The sequence below is a fragment of the Peromyscus eremicus genome, chromosome 1 (genome assembly GCF_949786415.1).
Source record: "Peromyscus eremicus chromosome 1, PerEre_H2_v1, whole genome shotgun sequence".
Taxonomy (NCBI): Eukaryota; Metazoa; Chordata; class Mammalia; order Rodentia; family Cricetidae; genus Peromyscus; species Peromyscus eremicus.
This window is the reverse complement of record NC_081416.1, coordinates 167933856-167954166: the sequence shown is the minus strand read 5'-3', so window position 1 is coordinate 167954166 and position 20311 is coordinate 167933856. Positions and strand designations below refer to the sequence as shown.

The following is a 20311-nucleotide window of genomic DNA, read 5'->3' as shown; positions in this document are numbered from 1 at the left end:
CTCCTTGCACAAGACTTTTTTCTGATATCTGTTTTTTTCATGTTTACGTGTGTGTTTGTGTGTGTGTGTGTGTGTGTGTGTGTGTGTGTGTGTGTGTGTGTGTACATACATATGGTTTATGGGACTGGAGTAATAGCTCAATAGTTAAGAGCCCTGGCAGCTCTTCCAAAGGACGGGGGTTCAATTCCCAGCACACATATGGCAGCTTATTACTGTCTGTAACTGAAGTTCCAAGGAATTCAACACCATCTTCTGTCCTCCGCAGGTACCACACGTGCATATGGTTAAGAGATATATGAGCAGCCAAAAAGCCCATATGATGCATCTGGCATCATAACAAAGACACCATTGGAAATCCAATTTCAAGGTGCTTTCATCCTGTCTCCTAAAAGTCAGATGACTTTCAGCTCTGATCCATTTTAGGTCTTTGATCCATGTAGAGTTGATTTTTATATATTGATAGGTGAAGGTTTAACTTCATTCTTTTACCTAGATATCCCATCTTCCCAACATCCCTTGTTTAACTTATTATTCATCCATCATGAACAATCATAGCAGCATGATCAAAACTCATCTGGTCACAGAGGGTCAGATGGACAGCAAGAATGCCTTCCAAGATCTATAACTCAATAGGACGACTTTGTTTCACATCAATTAATTTAAAAAAGCCAGCAGAAATGAATGTTTTTAACAAATATAAAAAGTGACAGATGAAATGGTGTATACACTAACTGCTCAGATCTGACACACATTATAATATATACAGAAAACTGTGCCCCACAAACACACATATTGATCGTATCAACTAATCTTAAATTTAATCATGACCAGTGTGCATGAGCAGTTCTGGGCTTTCCAATTCTATTACACTGATCTGTTTGTCTGCCTTTATGTCAGTAGTAGACTATTTTGATTGTTGCAGATTTGTTCTAAAATTATGAAATCATGTATGATGTCCTGTAATTTTTATTGATTTTTTTTTCAAGATACTTTTAAAGCAGGTATGGTGGTGCTTGCTTCTAACCCCAGCTCTTGGGAGCAGAGACAGGTGGATCTCTGGGAGTTTGAGGCCAGCTTTATCTATATAGTGACTTTCAGGACAGCTAGAATGGACTTTTCTATTTCAGTGCAAAATGCCACTGGGGTTTTGATCCGATGTGCAAAGTACTGATAGACCACATTCAGGGATATTGCCGTCTATTAAAAAAAAGTCCTTCAGGCAAGCTGGCTCATGCCTGTAGTTCCAGCCACTCAAGAAGTTGAGGTGGGAGTACCAAAGTTCTAAGAGTGCCTACCATAGCCAATTCAAGGCCAGCCTTATTAATTTAGTGACATTCTGTTTCTAAATAAAAATTAGAAGGCAGATCTTAGAGTATAGCTCAGTGGTAGTGCATTGTTTACCATGCACAAAGACTTTGGTTCAATGCCAGTACTTCAGTACAACAGTAATAATAACATTTAAGTCTTCCAACCCATCAATCCCAAAGGCTGTCGTGTCTTCACTTCTTTCATCATCTCTTATTTGGTAGTGTGCTGAGTGCAAGTCTTTTATCTCCTTGGTGGAGTAAATTAATAGTATTTTATTCTTTTTGGTACTCTCATAAATAAATAATTTCTTAATTTGGTTTCTAGTTGTTCACTGTGAATACTGTGACTATTGCTCAGCAGCTGAACACTTACCGGACATGCAAAAGGCCCTAAGTTCAAGCTCTACTACTGCCAGGAAAAACAAACATCAAATTGTTCAAGGTCAAAATCAGTATACAGAAATACATCTCACTTGGGCATGTTCATGTCATTAGCCAACAGTTTTACTAATTTTGCTCACTTATTTCTGAGAACTTTCTGTAAAATATTAAGGATTTTCTATAAACAAGTTTCTGTCATCTACAGATATATATATCTTTAGCACCTCAAAATTGAGCACCTTCATTTCATTGTCTAACCTAATGGCTCTGTGTAGCACTCCTAAGTGTCTTCTGAACAGCAGTGATCACAGCAGCATCCTGTGTTCTTCCTGATCTTAGAGAGAAAGAGTCAGGCTCACCACTGAATATAATGTTTGCTGTGTGTTTCCATGTATGGTCTTTGTTATATGAGGCTGGACTTCTATCCAGTTTCAGTGTTTTTATCATCAAAGTCTGTGAAATTTTGTCAATTTTTTGTTGATTCCATCTTATTGGTTATACAGCTATTCGATTTTTTTTCTTTCAATATTCCATCTCTAAAGAATCCAGGTTTGTAGGAATTTGTCCATTGCATCTAGGACACCCAACAGTTAGAATGTAATTACTGAGTACTCTTGAAATTTTTCATATTCTTGAGAATGGATGGTGAGGTCTCAAATTTTAGTAATATCCATATCTATTTTTCAAATTTAATATGGGAAAAGGTTTCTAATGTTGTTAATCATTTTTGAAGAACCAACTTTTGGTGCATCAGCTTTTTTTGCATTTACTCTAGTTTCTGTTTTGTTTATCATCATTCTCATCTTTAGTTTTCTCCTTCTAATGCTTGGGAGAACATTCAGGAGACAAGAGTCTCATTATATAACCTACACTTGCCTCAAATTTACAATCCTCCTACCTCAGCCTCTGATGCTAGGATGCTAGGTTATATCACATCCTTCACCTGCCTCATAGTAGTTTTTTAAGACTTAATGTAATAATCAAGTAAACTTTTTTTTGGCAAAATACCACATACACAGGAAGAAAAAATGTTAGCCGAAATTATTCCTACCAGTAGTGTTAGCCCTGAAGCCAGGTAGCAAGATCTATCTCTGATTAACCATACAGATTTAAGTACTTTTTAAAAACAACTTTAACCTACAATTTTTCATCATCTGAATGGAAATAATTTCTATGTGACAGACTCATTATATTGATGAAACTTGATACAAATACAGGGCCAGTCACATCATAAATACCATACCACCTTGGTCTACATTAGCATTAATACTCACTCTTGAGCAGACTGGTGAGGTTTGAGTCCCAAAAGCTCACAACAAGGAGTAAAGAGGTGAGGACGGCATTTGTACATAAGAGGCATGAGGAGACACATGTTATCCAAAAAGTGAAACCACTGTAACATGGCTACTAAGTAAAAATTTGAGAGAAAAAAAGGAAAGGATGTCGGATGCAAAATTTCAAATCCTGGTAATTTACTAGTTTTCATCCTCCAGGATGTGGCCATTATGGGCTTAGAAAAGCAAAGTATTAGTGCAGGGACATACTTCTGAAGGCAAGCCTGAGATAGCCCTCAGGACACATGCAGATAATGATCTCTGTGGAGGCAGAGAAGGAGGCATGTCTTAGATTGCAGTGCAGTTCCAACAGAGTTTCTGCAAGGTCAAGGCTGAGTTCCCTACAGTAACCAAGCAGAGGGGAGTGGGGTCTTACAGAGTCTGCCTTGCTGTCCTACCCCCGAAGAAACCATGGTCTCTGCAGAGGAGCTGGTACATTGAGTGTCAATAGCCTGGGCCTTCTGTCACTTAGATCACAACCAAAAGAGACCCCATATTCATGGCTGCCACAACTGACCCTGAGAAAAAGATGTAGCCATGGAAACACTGGATATTTAACACACAAAATCCCAATTGCCCTGCCTCACATTCCCAAAGCTTCACATGACTGCCTGGATGAAACTGATAGAATTCAGGGATTGGAAGGAAAAGGGAGAACCAACCTAGAAACACAGTGAGGGGGAAAAGGTCACTTGCCATATCCTCACACTTCAACTTACCCAATCAGTCTTCCCACAGCAAGGTGGGAAGTTGTTTATCAGCTGTAGGAATTTCCTGGTAGAAATTTCAGGGTCACTTATATATACTATGGTATTGTCTGCAAATAGTGAAAGTTTGACTTCTTCCTTTCCAATTTGTATCCCCTTGATCTTCTTTTGTTGTCTTATTGCTCTAGCTAGAACTTCAAGTACTATGTTGACTAAGTATGGGGAGAGCAGACAGCCATGTCTTGTTTCTGATTTTAGTGGAATCACTTTGAGTTTCTTTCCATTTAAATTGATGTTGGCCTTTGGCTTGCTGTAAGTTGCCTTTATTATGTTTAGGAATGTTCCTTGTATCCGGATCTCCCCAAGACCTTTGTCATAAAGGGGTGTTGGATTTTGTCAAAGTCTTTTTCGGCATCTAACAAAATATCATGTGGTTTTTTTTAAGTTTGTTTATATGGTGGATTACATTAACAGATTTTCATATGTTGAACCATTCTTGCATCTCTATAATGAAGTCTACTTGATTAGTGGATAATTTTTTTGCTGTGTTCTTCAATTCAATTTGCCAGTATTTTATTGAGTCAATGTTCATGAGGGATTTGGTCTGCTGTTCTCTTTCTTTCTTGGATCTTTGTGAGGTTTGGGTATCATGGTAACTATAGCCTCGTAAAAGGAGTTAGGCAATGTTCCTTCTGTTTCTATTGTTTGGAACATTTGAAGAGTATTGATATTAACTCTTCTCTGAAAATCTGGTAGAATGCTGTGCTGAATCCAACTGGTCTTGGACTTTTTCTAGTTGGGGAATTTTAACAACTGTTTCTAATTCCTTAAGGGTTATAGGTCTATTTAAATTTTTTATCTGGTCTTGATTTAATTTTGGTATATTGTATCTATCCAGAATATTGTTCATTTCTTTTAGGTTTTACAATTTTGTGGAGTAGAGGTTTTTGAAATATAACCTAATGATTCTCTGGATTTTCTCACTGTTGTTATGTATCCATTTTCATATCAAAACTTTCTGATTTTGTTTTTGTTTTGGTTTTTTTTTGATGCACTCTCTTTGCCTTTTAGTTAGATTGGACAAGGGCTTGCCTATCTTGTTGGTTTTCTCAAAGAACAAACTCTTTGTTTTATTCATTCTTTGTATTGTTCTCTTTGTTTCCATAGTACTGATTTCAGTCCTCAATTTGGTTATTTGCTGGCATCTATTTCTCCTGTGTGAGTTTGCTTCTTTTTGTTCTAGAGCTTTCAGATGTGCAGTTAAATCGCTAGTGTGAGATTTCTCCAACTTCTTTATGTGGGCATTCAGTGCTATGAATTTTCCTCTTAGTACTGCTTTCATAGTGTACCATAAATTTAGGTATGTTGTATATTCTTTTTCATTGAATTCTAGGAAGTCTTTAATTCTTTCCTTATTTCCTCCTTGACCAATTGGTAATTTGGTTGAGACTTATTAAGTTTCCATGAGATTGTAGGCTCTGTAATTTTTGTTTTTTGTTGAAATCTAACTTTAAGCCATGGTGGTCCAATAAAATACAGGATGTTATTCTTGAATAATATTAAGGACCCACCTTAATAATATTCTTCTCAAAGGCCCAGAAGAATAGCTATCAACAGCAACAATTATTATTTGGAAATGAATCTGAGGAAAACATGTTCTTTCTTTGTCTGTCAACTTTATTCCTCTGGGATAAAATCCTGTCTACAGAGCTACAGTGCTGTTCTCCTGCTAGCTCCTTTCTTGCCTGATTTCTCTCTGTATTTATCTACTGTCCCCTCTAAGTTCTATCTTAATTCTCTCATCTTAATTCTGCCTCAACAGAGCCTTATCACCTCACCCTTATCCATCAAGTACTTCCCTATCTGTCTCTTCCTCATCTTCCATCTTTTCCTCAAGTTCTCTTCTTGAAATCTTCATCTAAGTCTCCTTATACCTCTCAGTTCTCCTCAAGTCTCTGAGGTTTCTGTTATAAACCCACGCAATAGCAATCCTCTGGCAGAGCAAGGTCATCAGGCTTGATTTCCTACAGGTCATAAAGGTAGGTAAGAATTTTTCACACAAAGTGCCTGTCAGGTTTTTTTTACAACCCAAAAGGGAGTGGTACAAGAGGAGGTCAACTGAGAGCTAATGATTGGTTAATATATCAAGAAAAGGGGATTTATGTGCTCAGTCTACATTTCTAGAAGTGGTTAGATAAGAATTTAGGAGTCTATAATGTTAGTAAGGTTGTATAAGAAAAGAGGGTCTCGCCGGGCGGTGGTGGTGCACGCCTTTAATCCCAGCCCTCGGGAGGCAGAGGCAGGCGGATCTCTGTGAGTTCGAGGCCAGCCTGGGCTACCAAGTGAGTCCCAGGAAAGGCGCAAAGCCACACAGAGAAACCCTGTCTCAAAAAACCAAAAAAAAAAAGAAAAGAAAAGAAAAGAGGGTCTCAGCTTAAATTGCACAAGACATAAAGCTATACGCCTGACCGAGGAGACAGGTGTTGTTTCCATAGTTCAGGAGATCATTTGGCCTTGGATGCTTGATAGGTATTTTGGATAAATACACTGTTAGGAGTTCTTAGAAGCATACATAGCATACAAGAAAATTATTGTAGGAACCATCTGATATATATACAAAAGCTAAAATATCACCAAGACTCCTTAAACCATGGCTTGACCTTCAAAATGTCCTTGATGTTTCCAAGTAGTAGCTTTTGGGATAGTAGCTGAATTCCATTATGTTTTCCTAAGGCTTGCAATAGTTCCAGTTTTTTCATTTATTAAAAAAGGAGAATGTTTAATTCTTTCTATGTAGTGAAAAAACATGGATAAATTTAAATTTGGAGATGACTTGAAAAATGAAAAGTAATGGTTATTAATATTTATAATCAATAATCTATGTAGATGGCAAGCTGAGAATTAGTTTAGTCATCTAATAGGTGTAGTTGTACATAATCAGAATATCTATGTCCCAGGAAGGGAGCAGAAGAGTACCATAAAAATCTATCATTAGCAAGTATAGCATAAAATGGTCAAATGTGTCTAAATACTATAATTGTGACTTATCAAAAAGAAATGATTAGTTTGGAATATAACTCTATCAATCTCTGATTAGTGGTGTTAATTTGGTTAAACTGTATTTTAAAGAGGCATTGTTTGATAAAGAGTTACTTGAGTTAGTCATGAGCACCTGTGGGACCAAGGCTGCAGTTAAAACTGACTTAATAATTAAAATTTGCAATCAAGGCAATATTAACCATTTAGCTATGAGAGGATTGTAATAATCTGTGTCAGAGTATATATAGCAAGACTTACATACAGAACAATTGTCAGAAGTACTTGAGGAGAAAATCTGATAGTATATACATTTCAGGATCATGGGCAGAATTTATAGAATTAATAATAGAGCATTTTTAAGGGCAGTCCAGCCCCTGGGCTGGGGAGTTCAGCACTGAAAGAGGGATAAGTCACAATGGAGCTGTAGAAGTCATTCATGGTTACTTCCTGCTGATATGGGTCCGAAGCTGAGGGTCTTGAAGGCTGGAATGCAGTGGAAACCCAGGAAGAACAGGATGTTTCAGGCTCTGTAAGATATGTGTAGCAGAATTTTCTGTCTCTTGTGCTAGAGGGCAGGATGAAGAGTTGAGCCGGACAGCACATCCATTTGGGATGGAGGATTGGGTGCAGACCCTCAGGTAGACAATATGTCTGTGGTCCAGAGAGTGACAACCTATAACTCCTTAAATAATTATAATTTCTGCTGGAAACAAATATATGTATTAGTGGTAGAACATGCAGTTGAGGAGTTTTAAAAAAGAAACTTTTTCTCTTAAGTGTACCTATGGAATATTAAATGTATAGTTTTATCAGATGAGAGAAGAGGATATCAGGACAGGGAAAGAGGAAAAGATCCACACTGCCAGAGAAAAAAAGAAAATTTGTAAGTGGGAGACAAAAACTGTAGTCATCTTGCATTCCTCCTGGTCCTTCTTGGCTTGTGAGCACTGGTGAATTTTGATCTCTTGAAGCTTATAAGAACCTTCTTAAGAGACAAAATCTTTAGACATATGATAACAGTGGTGAATTTTGTCAGAGCAAAGTTATGAATCTTTGGAGTCTCAACAAAACTGCAGGATAGTCAGAGAATGAAATCTGAAATATTTCATTTATAATATATCTCAAGTCTTGATTATCATTTGATCAAAATTAATAAAAATTCATGTAGGACAGGATTACTTCTAATCATATTTCTTTAAGTTTTGATATCATTGATGAACAGAGTTCATGCAAAGATCTGGAATTGTATCAATTTATTCATAAAGTCACAGCTCAATATTTAAGAATCTAGAGGTAAATAACAGCCTGTATTCAGACTGGCAGCTTTAGAGCATCTTTGTCCTGCAGTGGTCTAGTATATGGTGTGACCAGCCAATCCAGGATTCATAAAGATGGGTCAGTGTCCTGTGAAAAAATGTAAGCATATCCTCTTTTTGACATTATGAAAACATCAGGACCTTTACAAGTACAAGTGAAAAGGTCCTAGAGGCTTAGGTGTAACTTTGTGGCTTGGCCTGGGGGTAATAAGGAATGCCTGTAGTGGGAGATATGAAAAATTAAACACCAATTGTTAAGAGCTCTTGAAGTATATGTAAGGCCTTTGTCCAATTTTGAGCTCTATGTCTTCCTAAAATTGAAAAGCCATGGAATAAATGGTGTATTATTTCTTTATTTTATAGCCATAAATCATAAGAATATAGGCCTCATTGGTGAGCTTTCATAGGGAGAGAATTTGTAATTGTTGGACAGATATTAGAAAGTGGCAGTATAGAGTTATCTGCCAATCTATAGACTTATAGGTTTTATAGTCTGATATAAATATATCACCCATGTAACAAATGTATTGCAATATAAATGTACATATATATACATAGATATACACACACATATATATTGTTATTGGGTTGGGTGACTGTGAGGAAACTGTAATTGACAGTTAGTTCTGATAGTTAATCTGTATATATGACAAGGAACTCAGCTCAATTCATATTTCCTGCTCTGCATGTCAGCTTTTGTCTTCCATTGTGTCAGGGTTAGAAGGCAAGCTAAAAGTAAATTGCTGACAATCTTTAGGGTGAGGAGGTATGGTGAAGAAGCAACTCATAAGTCTATGACAATTATATTTTGAATTCTAGGGGTGGCTGTGGGAGATGGCAATCAAGGCTGTGAAGCTCCCCTTGGCTCCAATAAAGTTCATTTAATTTTTTAAGGCCTTGTTCTAACCAACAAATATTGGGGTGACTCAAGGGCTGGTGGGAGGCTTTATATGCCCTATTTTTAAGCTACAATTCTCTCAGCATTCAAAGTCCATTGTTTAATCCATATAGGAACATCAGATTTCCATGTAGTGGGGTCAGCAGTGAACAGGCCCCTAGGACAAATTTTGATACTCTAGACCATGTCTGTCATTTATAATTTCTAGAATAGGGCTGGAGGGATAGCTCAGCCATTAAAGGCTAGGCTCACAACCAAAAATATAATTTCTAGAATAGTGGGCTCAATTATGCCTTTGGGTTTTTTCCCCAAGTTCATTTACATTTAAAACCCATCTATAGCATTTGAGCTGATATTACTCCATAGCAGAGTTTAATTATGCACAAATTAATTGTAGTATGTCTCTTCCCTACAGAGTATTAAGTATAAAGGAGATGACCTGTGGGCAGAATATGCCATAATTTTATTTATCTATCAGTAATATTTTAATATTCCTGCGCTTTTGGTTACAGTATTAGCTTTACCTAGGCCTATAAGAGACAAAGGAGTAATAGTCGTCTTAAGTAATTGGACAATCATTTTCCAAAATGTAAGAATTGTCCATCCTTATATCCAGCAAGTCAATTATTTTCTTTCCCTGTATTTTAAGGGTTTAGTTGGTCTGGAATATTTAATTTCCTGAACCCAGAAGACCATAAAACTTGAATCCAAACTGGCAGCTCCCTTAGGCGCTGCCCTGTAGAATCTGAATTGTTTTTGTAGGAGGTTTACAATAATCTTAATTTTCCCAGTAAAGTCAGGATCAATCATTCCTTAGACAATTATTATACCTTGTACAGCAGAGGAGATATGGCCTATTATTAGCCCCAGTGTCCCTTCTGGTGGAGGCCTCTAGACTCCTCTATTAAGGCATACATATGTCTATTTCTAAAGCCTATATATCTCAGATGTCAATAAATACTTTTTCCATAGGTCTAACTTAGGCATACCTCCTCAGTATCTCTAGGTTATTTCCTGAGACTCGGTATCTCTTATCACATATCTAGATGTTTATATGTTACATTTATCTATTCCCAACAACTGACAATTCACATATCATAAGTTATGTTTTAACTTTCCTAAACAGTCTCTATATCTAAACTTTCATACACTTATAAAACATTACATCTAAAAGCATTTATGTATTTAATTAGTCAGGAGACATAAGTGATAGATTATTGAGAACAGCCAATGTAAAGTGAATTTCTTTTAATGAAGGAACAGTAAAAGATCATTTTGAAATCTGTTTGGTAAGCTATCTTTTATTCAAAATTGGATAGCAAGGCAAATTATCTTTAGACCTGGTAAATGGAAATATAATCTAAATGATCTCAAAGTATAATTTGGACTAAGCCTGGTCAATAAGAGACATGGCATAGTTTAAAATGAGAAGCTTAAACATTTTTAAATTGTCATGTGTGAAGTAAGGAATTTATTATTTTAATATTCAGGACACTTAGCCAGTTTCTAAACATAGTTTTGTATAGAGAATTTGATCATTTATAAGATGATCAAGTTTTATCATATATCCTAATAACTATTTTTATAGCTTATAATTTACATACAACTCATTTCCTAACAATGTACAGTTTAGGTCGGTCAGTCATGTGCATTTTTACAGTGACTACTGGTGTTAAGCATGTTTTTGTTTTTTGGTTGTGAGACAGGGTCTCACTATATACTCCTGGCTGGCTAGCCTGGAATTCCAAGAGTACTGGAATGGAGGTATGCACCTCCATGCCTGGCCCAAATCATTTTTTTTTCTTTTTTTCATTTTTGGTTTTTTGAGACAGGGTTTCTCTGTTTAACCCTGGCGGTGCTGGAACTCACTTTGTAGTCCAGGCTGTCCTGGAATTTACAGAGATCCACTTCCCTCTGCCTCCCAAGTGCTGGGATTAAAGGCATGTGCCACTCACTGTGCATGACCCCTTAGAATTTCTTTTTTGTTGTTGGTTTTTTTTTTGGGGGGGCGGTGTTTTTTGTTTGTTTTTTTTTTCCAAGACATGGTTTCTGGGTAGCTTTGGTGCCTGTCCTGGATCCCACTCTGTAGACCCAGTTGGCCTCAAACTGGGAGAAATCTGCCTGCATCTGCCTCCCAAGTGCTGGAATTAAAGGCATGTGCCACCACCATCCAGCTTCCATAGCATTACTTTATGTGTTGTTCTAGTTAAATTTCCAGTTACTGTGATGAAATGCCACAACCCACCCAACTTGGCAGTTAGGGGTTTATTTGGCTTAAATGTCTTGGTCAGGGTGTGTCATTGAGGGGAGTGCAGGCAAGAACACTGGGGAAAGCTTCCTGGCTTGCTCCCACAACTTGCTCAGCTGCTTTTCTTACAGAGCCCATAAGAAAGGGGCTATCTGCAAGGGGATAGCACCGGGTCCTTCTCCACCAAACAGTAAATAAGAAAATGACTTGCCGGCCACTGTGATGGAGGTGATTCCGCAGCTGAGGTTTTCTCTTCCAATGTGAATTTAGTTCGTCAAATAGACAAAAATTAAGCAGCATGTCTTTATTGGTCATCTGTTCCTCTTTCTTTAAAAGAAATGTCAGATCTTTGCCTTCTCTTTGGCTTCAGCTGCTTGTGGTTTTTATTGTTACTATTGTTGAACTGTGAGATGTTTTCTTACATATTTTGGCCCATGTTCAGATGTACAATATGTAACTTTTTTAATTTTTTTATTTTTATTTTGCAATACAATTCAGTTCTACATATCAGCCACAGATTCCCTTGTTCTCCCCCCTCCCGCCCCCCTCACCTTCCCCCCAGCCCACCCCCCATTCCCACCTCCTCCAGGGCAAAGCCTTCCCCACAGACTGAGATCAACCTGGTAGACTCAGTCCAGGCAGGTCCAGTCTCCTCCTCCCGGGCCGAGCCAAGCGATCCTGCATAGGCCCCAGGTTTCAAACAGCCAACTCATGCAATGAGCACAGGACCCGGTCCCACTGCCTGGATGCCTCCCAAACAGATCAGGCCAATCAACTGTCTCAACCACTCACAGGGCCTGATCCAGTTGGTGACCCCTCAGCCATTGGTTCATAGTTCATGTGTTTCCATTCGCTTGGCTATTTGTCCCTGTGCTTTATCCAACCTTGGTCTCAACAATTCTCGCTCATATAAACCCTCCTCATTCTCGCTAATTGGACTCCCAGAGATCCACCTGGGGCCTAGCCATGGATCTCTGCATCCAGATCCCTCAGTAGTTGGATGAGGTTTCTAGCATGACAATTAGGGTGTTTGGTCATCCCATCACCAGAATAGGTCAGTTCGGACTGTATCTCGACCATTGCCAGCAGTCTGTTGTGGGAGTATCTTTGTGGATTTCTGTGGGCCTCTCTAGCACTTTGCTTCTTCCTATTCTCATGTGGTCTTCATTTATCATGGTCTCCTATTCCTTGTTCTCCCTCTCTGTTGTTTATCCAGCTGGGATCTCCCACTCCCCCAAGCTCTCTTTCCCTCGACCCTCGCCCTTCACTACCCCCACTCATGTCCAGGCTGTTATAGCGCTTTCTTAGAAAATTGGGAATCCATCTCCCCCAAGATCCAGCTATACCACTCTTGGGCATATACCCAAGGAATGCTCAACCACACCACAAGAGCACTTGTTCAGCTATGTTCATATCAGCATTGTTTGTAATAGCCAGAACATGGAAACAACCTAGATGCCCTTCAACTGAAGAATGGATAAACAAAATGTGGTACATATACACAATGGAATACTACTCAGCAGAGAAAAACAATGACATCATGAGGTTTGCAGACAAATGGATGGATCTAGAAAAAATCATCCTGAGTGAGGTAACCCAGACTCAGAAAGACAAACATGGTATGTACTCACTCATAGGAGGATACTGGATGTAGAACAAGGATGACTGGACTGCTACTCACATCACCAGGGAGGCTACTTGGAAAACAGGACCCCAAGAAAGACATGGGGATCACCCAATGACAGAGAAATGGAATGAGATCTTCATTAACAGCCTGGACATTTTTTGGCACTTGAAAATGATCTTTCCACTTTCTTGATCCTTGGCTCCTTACTTGTTAATAGAACTTTAACTGGCATCTCAAATGTATATAGTCTGGAGAAATAGAGTGTGATCATTGATGTTGGTGTACAAGACAGAATGGTTAGGTCAACTTTTTAACATCCACTACCCCATTTATCTCCCATTTGTTATGGAGAGACATTGGAAATTTGTCTTGACTACTCTGAACTATACACTGCCAGTGACTACAATTCTCTATGGGTTACTTCTAACCTGCTTCTCCTTCCATTGTGAAATTTACATCTCGCTACTGACAGCTCCTTGGTATTTCCTTCTCACAGCCAGTTTAGCATTATTTTTTATTTATTATTTATATATACAGTGTTCTGCCTGCACAACAGAAAGGGACACCATATTTCATTATAGATGGTTGTAAGCCACCATGTGGTTGCTGGGAATTGAACTCAGGACCTCTAGAAGAGCAGCCACTGCTCTCAACCGGGGAGCCATCTCTCCATCCCCAGTCCAGGGATTATTTCCTAAAAGCAAATACTAATAGACACTGCTTGGTGGAAGGTCAGGTCATTGTTCACACTAAAGGTTAACTTACAGGCCTAACAATTAACATTTACCTTGTGTCCTATTATAGGGAAACTGAGCCAGAAAACACAGTCATTAAATAAGGATCACATAGGCCGTCAGTGGCACAAGCCATCTGTCCAAAACTACATCTCCAGCCTCCCCACCATGGAGACTTACTAGGTGACCTTCACTCCTCTAGATCATTTCATAGACTCAGGATTCTTATAGGGCTCCCAGATTCATGTCAATGAGCACCTGACAAGAATAGTCCACCTGTGGCCCAGCCTGACCTAAATGTCAGCCAGAACCTGAGCTGTGTGAGATCTCTGACAGGCTGTCAGGTTTCTCAGGGAAGCTCAATGGGAAGACTAATCATAACCTGTCTGTAGGAGAGCCCTGAACAGCAAAGGCTGGGAGGGCTCTGGTCTAAACTTATCAGGGCCGGTCAGTGTAGCTGGAGGGACTCAAACCTTGTGTCTCAAGGCAGGCAATGGGTCCTTGAGGACCCAGAGATAAAATTAGGTCTCTGATTATAAGTCTTGAGTCTGACCATCACCAAACACTGAAGCTCAGTTCACTCATGAGAAAGTCCTTGCTACTCCCATACACAGCACAGGAGGCCCCATTATCTCGGAGCACTCAGCCACTTCATCTGCCTGTAATTTGCTTCCTGCCTGATTCTTTAAGGATTTGGGTTAGCTGAGTTAAGAGACTATCTCTGGTTATAAAAGGCCTTTGCAAGAATCAGAAGTACCACACAGGGCAATCATCTCTCTGTAGTCAGCACAGCACCACTACCCAAGCCCAGTATCACAACCAACAATTCCAATCTCATGAAGGGTGAGGACTCAGTAGCTTTAATTTGTGAGCATAAGATTCAGAATATAACTTACCTGTGGAAAATAAATGACCAAAGCCTCTCAAAAGAGGACAGGCTGAAGTTGTCTTATGACTATGGGACTCTCACTTTACTCAGTGTTGTGAGGACTGACATAGGGTCCTATGAATGTGAAACTGGAACTCAGTGAGTGCCTGCCAAGTGACTCATTCACACTGAACATTACCTGTAAGTATTTTCTGTTCATCCTGGCCCCAACTGCCCAAATATAGATGGCTAGATCTACCACACTCGGTCCCACTCCCCTTGGGTTCATGACACTGACCTACCATACAGATTCCTAATCTGCCAGGGCACCCTGGCCAGGTCCAATTACATGTGGACATGCCCAGCATTGAAACAGAATGGGATGCAGGGACTTCTGCCTAGAAAGGTTCACGGCGATAAAGACAGGGGACATGTCAGACTCAGGCTCAGTGTACACATGAGTGTGCAGTGGGGATGTTTGTGTGTTGTGCTTGAGATAGATTGGGGCTTGTGCATGCTGCATGAAAAGCTTTCCACTAATCTGCACCCCAGCTCTGGGTAGGAACTGCTCAACTATGGTTAAAGCACCGCTCAAATAGATTCTATAGTCTTCTACAGACCAAGATTTCCCCTTCCATGCTGATATCACATGTGGTTTATTCTGTTTGCTCCAGATAGTCCAGATGTCCTGATCATATACCCTTCAAATATTCATTTCCATTCAAGGAAAAACCTCAGCCTCTCCTGCCATACAGATGTTATCCCACCTGCACAGTACTCTTAGTTTGTCAATGGAGAGCTCCACTCATCCTCCCAAGAGCACTTTATTTCCAACATCAATACTAATAATAGCGATCCTACACCTGCCTTGTCTAATACTGTCACTGTCCTCAGTAAGACCACAGTGGAAAACATTAGAGTCCTTAGTAAGTGGATCTCTGAAATATCAGCACCAGATTTGGAGTAGAATCATTTGGCTTTCTGGGAAGCTGCAGCACCATATAATTTCCAGCCCCTGTCTATGGGAACAAGCAAAACTCAGTCTTCCCCCAAGCCTCCTGCACCATCCCTATGGCTAATGACCTCCTGGTGCTCTGATTTCTGGCTGATAAGGATGGAGCTTGCAATGTGAGGAGGAGGTTCTCCCAGTCTTGGAAAGCCTTAGGTTGTGTGAGGGACTTTCCATGGTTAGGAGAGCCTCAAGGTCAAGATTTCTTTCTGTGCCTAACACAAGCTTTCCTGTCCCTCCATTTTCATTATGACCTCCATGACCTACAAGGAACATCCAGGGCTTTCAACTGTGCTCATATTCTTATTCTCCAAATTGGAGAAGAAAATTCCCCACAGATGGGGACTAGACCTCTGCTCACAGGTCTGTTCCTGTCGCATGGATGGGGTGGCTGGTTCAGCTCTGATTCCATGGGATGGAAAGAGTGGGTGGAGATGGTGCCTGGGAGCCCTGTTCTGATCAGGGTGAATCATGTCACTAACAGTTGATGATGCTCTCTTGCTTATTCTTCTCAAGGTTCAAAAGCAAATGGCAGCTGATAGTGCTCGCATACACCTTTGATGCCATCACTGAGGAGGGTTAGGGAGGCAGATAGTGTGAGTTTGAGGCCAGCCAGGTCTACATAGAAAGTTCCAAGTGAACCAGGACTGTACAGTGAGAACCTGTCTAAAAAATATTAGTACTGAGGATTAGAGTGGCAGGCTAAGGTCAGCACTGTGATTATTCACTTCTCTGTAGTGTTTAATCCATATCCATGGGGCAGGATATACAATTTTTCTACAAACAGAAAATCTTCAGTTCGGAATTTCTCCCTGTCCTGAGGTCTAGCCTTTAACACCTTTAAGATTAGCTAAGCCATCTTAACTGCATGACAAATTATTTAATAAAAAATAAACAAAGGCTATTTCATAAAGGAGGGACCTGACTGTCCACACTCACAGAAAGTGTGAGCAAGAATTCACACAAAAATCACTGGGAAATATATCGCCCCCCCCCACCATGAGATTTCTAAACATGTGGGCTGAAGAGAATCCCAGTGTGGAATCTACACAAATACCCTGAGTCAAGGTCACTGTGGGTGATCTTGGTAGGAGTAAGTGTCAGCCCTCTCCTTATAGACCATATCTTGAAACCAAACACGGGATCTTGCAGAAGGCCACTTCGTTTTATTCGCCCTCAGAGCTGGTTGAGATCGCTGAGGGTGAAAGACTCTCAGCTGGTCCCCTCCACTGTTTATCTACAGAGCCAGTGACTACTCCCTCCATCCAAGTCACCAACACCACAGTCAAGGACCTGATCTCTGTGTTCCTTAACTGCTTGTCAAATGACACTGAAATCTCCATTCATTGGCTCTTCAAAGGCCAGAGTCTGAGTGTCAGGCGTAGGATGAAGCTGTCCAAGAACAACAAAACCCTCGAAATATACCCTGCCAGAAGTGAGGATTCCGGAGACTATCAGTGTGAGGTATCCAATCAAGTCAGTTCCAAGAAGAGTGACCCCATCCAGCTGGGCATAATAGGTGAGTAACGTTTGCTTCCTTCTTACTCTATAGTGATGGTATGGGGGCAGTTTCTTTATCACAGGATGCACAATGGGTCCAAGTCACAAGGAGAATAACATGGTTCAAGATACAAATACAGCCAGCTTGGAGATGGATACATGTTAAGGCCATGATAACACACCAAAGAAGCTGAGTACAGTGCTGCATGCCTTTAACCCCAGCACACCAGAGGCAGAGACAGTTGGATCTCTCTGAGTTCCCAACCACCCTGGTCTTTGTAGCCAGTTTCAGGTTAGCCAGAACTACATAGTGAGACCCTGTCTCAAAAGAGAGAGAGCACGAAGCAGGAGGCATAGAAGTACAAGCCCACTCAACTGAATGTACCAGGCTCTGCTGACTCCCCATGGGAGAGCATGCCTTGAAGTATGTGGGTATGGGGGGGTGTATTCGGGGGAACACCGGAGGCCGGGAGGAGGGAAGACAAGGGAATCTGTGGTTGGTATGTAAAATGAATAGTAAATCTTTTAATAAAAATGAGTACAAGACCAGCCCAGATTACACTGTGAGACCCAATCAATAATAACAACAATAGATACCAATATACCAAATAGAAATGCAAAGTGACTAAGAGTTTAGGGTGTGAGTCAGACACACAGTCAACCTTCAGAATGTAGTAAAATATTCTTGTTACTCTACACCCTCCCACACATATTCAAATCTTCTTTAGATTATTTCCAATATCTAATATGAATCTTGCATAGACTCTAGTCTTATTGTATTGAGTACAGGAAAAGGATAAGAGGAAACAATACATTTTTCACTGTAGACATACTTTTCCAAGTAGTTTGTTTCCAAAGTTTTGATCCATAAATATAAAATACATAGATAGAAAGGACCTGTATTGAGTTTCTTACTACATTTGCATATTTATTCATTTGGTGTGCATTTCCCACACCCATGAGTGGAGGTCAGGGGACAATTTGTGGGAGCCAGTTCTCCGGGGACATGGGATTGAACTCAGATGGGTGAACAATCCCTTTATCTGCTAAGCCATTTCACTGGCCCACATTCATTTGTGCATTTATTTCTGTGTGGCAGTTGGGGGTAGGTACTAGGAGGGAGTACGGCAGGCGCTCTTCCCAACTGAGCCATCTCGTTGGCCCATATACTGAGTTTCTTATCCTCATGCTAACTTTGGCAGCATGACCACCTTACACAAGACAATTTTTTTTCTGATTAAGTTTTTTGTGGTGTGTAGTAGTAGTAGTAATAGTAGTAGTAGTAGTAGTAGTAGTAGTAGTGTGTGTGTGCGTTTGATGTATAACTATTGAACTATCTTTACAGTGTCATAAACCATACATATTTGGCTTATGTGACTGAATGATAGCTCAATAGTTAAGAACCCGAGCAGCTCTTCCAAAGGACAGGGGTTCAGTTCCCAGCACCCACATGGGGGTAATATTAATGTCTGTAACTGAATTTCCAAGGAATTCAACACCTTTTCTGTCCTCCTCATGAAACTGACATGCATGTGGTGCAGAGACACATAAGCAACCAAAAGGCCCATATGGTGCATCTGGCATCATAACAAAGACACCATTCAAAATCCAATTTCAAGGTGCTTTCATCCTGTCTCCTAAAAGTCTGAAGACTTTCAGCTCTGATCCATTTTAGGTCTTTGATCCATTTAGAGTTGATTTTTATATATTGATAGGTGAAGGCTTAACTTCATTCTTTTTCCTGGATATCCCATTTTCCCAACATCCCTTGTTTAACTGATTATTCCTCCATCCTTAAACAATCTTAGCAGCCTGATCAAAACTCATCTGGTCACAGAGAGTCAGATGGACATCAAGAATGCCTTCCAAGTTCTGGAACTCAATAGGACAACTCTGTTTCACACCAATTAATTCAAATTAACCAATAGAAATGATTGTTTTTTACAAACATAAAAAGTGATAGATGATATGTTGGATATGCCAACTGCTCAGATCTGACACACATTATAATATATACAGAAAACTGTGCCCCATAAACACACATATTGATCTTATCAACTAATCTTTAATTTAATCATGGCCAGTGCACATGAGCAGTTCTGGGCTTTCCGATTCTATTTCACTGATCTGTATGTCTGCCTTTATGTCAGTAGTAGACTATTTTGATTGTTGCAGATTTGTTCTAAAATTATAAAATCATGTAGGATGTTCTGCAATTTTATTGTTTTTTTAAGATACTTTTAAAGCAGGTATGGTAGTGCTTGCTTCTAACCCCAGCTCTTGGGAGCAGAGACAGGTGGATCTCTGGGAGTTTGAGTCCAGCCTTATCTATATAGTGAGTTCCAGGACAGCTAGAATGGACTTTTCTATTTCTGTGCAAAATGCCACTGGGATTTTGATCTCATGTGCATAGAACTGATAGACCACATTCAGGGATATTGTCATCTATTTAAAACAGTCCTTCAGGCAAGCTGGCTCATGCCTATAAATCCAGCCACTCAAGAAGCTAAGGCGGGAGTACCAAAGTTCTAAGAGTGCCTGACACAGATATTTCAAGGCCAGCCTGATTAATTTCGTGACATTCTGTTTCTAAATAAAAATTAGAAGGCAGAGCTTAGAGTACAGTTCAGTGGTAGTGCATTGCTTACCGTGAACAAAACCCTGAGTTCAATCCCAGTACTGCAGAACAACAGTGATAATGAGATTAAGTCTTCCAACCGATCAACCCCAATGGCTGTCATTTCTTGTCTTCTTTCATCATCTCTTATTTGGTAGTGTGCTGAGTGCAAGTCTTTTATCTCCTTAGTGGAGTTAATTCTAAGTATTTTATTCCTTTTGGTGCTCTCATAAATAAATACTTTCTTCATTTCCTTTCCAATTGTTCACTGTTAAGGCTGGGACTATATCACAAGGGCTGAACACTTGCCGGGCATGCATGAGGCCCTAGGTTGAAGCTCCACTACTGCAAGGAAAAACAAAAATCATATTGTTCATGGTCAATAGTAGTATACAGAAAGACAGTTCACTTGAGCATGTTCTTTTTATTAGCCAACCAATTTGCTAGTTTTTCTCATTTAGTTCTGAGAACTTCCTGTAGAATGTTAAGGATTTTCTATGAACAAGTTCCTGACATCTATATATATATATATATATATATATATATATATATATATATATATATCCTCATAAATGGGCACCTTCATTTCATTGTCTAGCCTAATAGCTCTGTGTAGCACTCCCAAGAGTCTCTTGAACAGAAGTGGTCACAGGAGCATCCTGTGTTCTTCCTTATCTTAGAGAGAAAGTTGTCAGAATCCCCATGAATATGATGTTGGCTGTGTTT

The 20311-nt window shown here is 39.7% G+C and overlaps 1 protein-coding gene across 1 annotated transcript in view; it reads left to right on the top strand.

Annotated features, from left to right (window-relative positions):
* Positions 1-20311, top strand: part of LOC131924779 (carcinoembryonic antigen-related cell adhesion molecule 1-like) — an 88438-nt gene that overhangs the window by 6764 nt on the left and 61363 nt on the right. The window contains exon 4 of the mRNA XM_059280072.1: positions 16712-16987. Within this exon, the coding sequence (XP_059136055.1) occupies positions 16712-16987 (276 nt within the window). The remainder of the gene's footprint in view (positions 1-16711; positions 16988-20311) is intronic.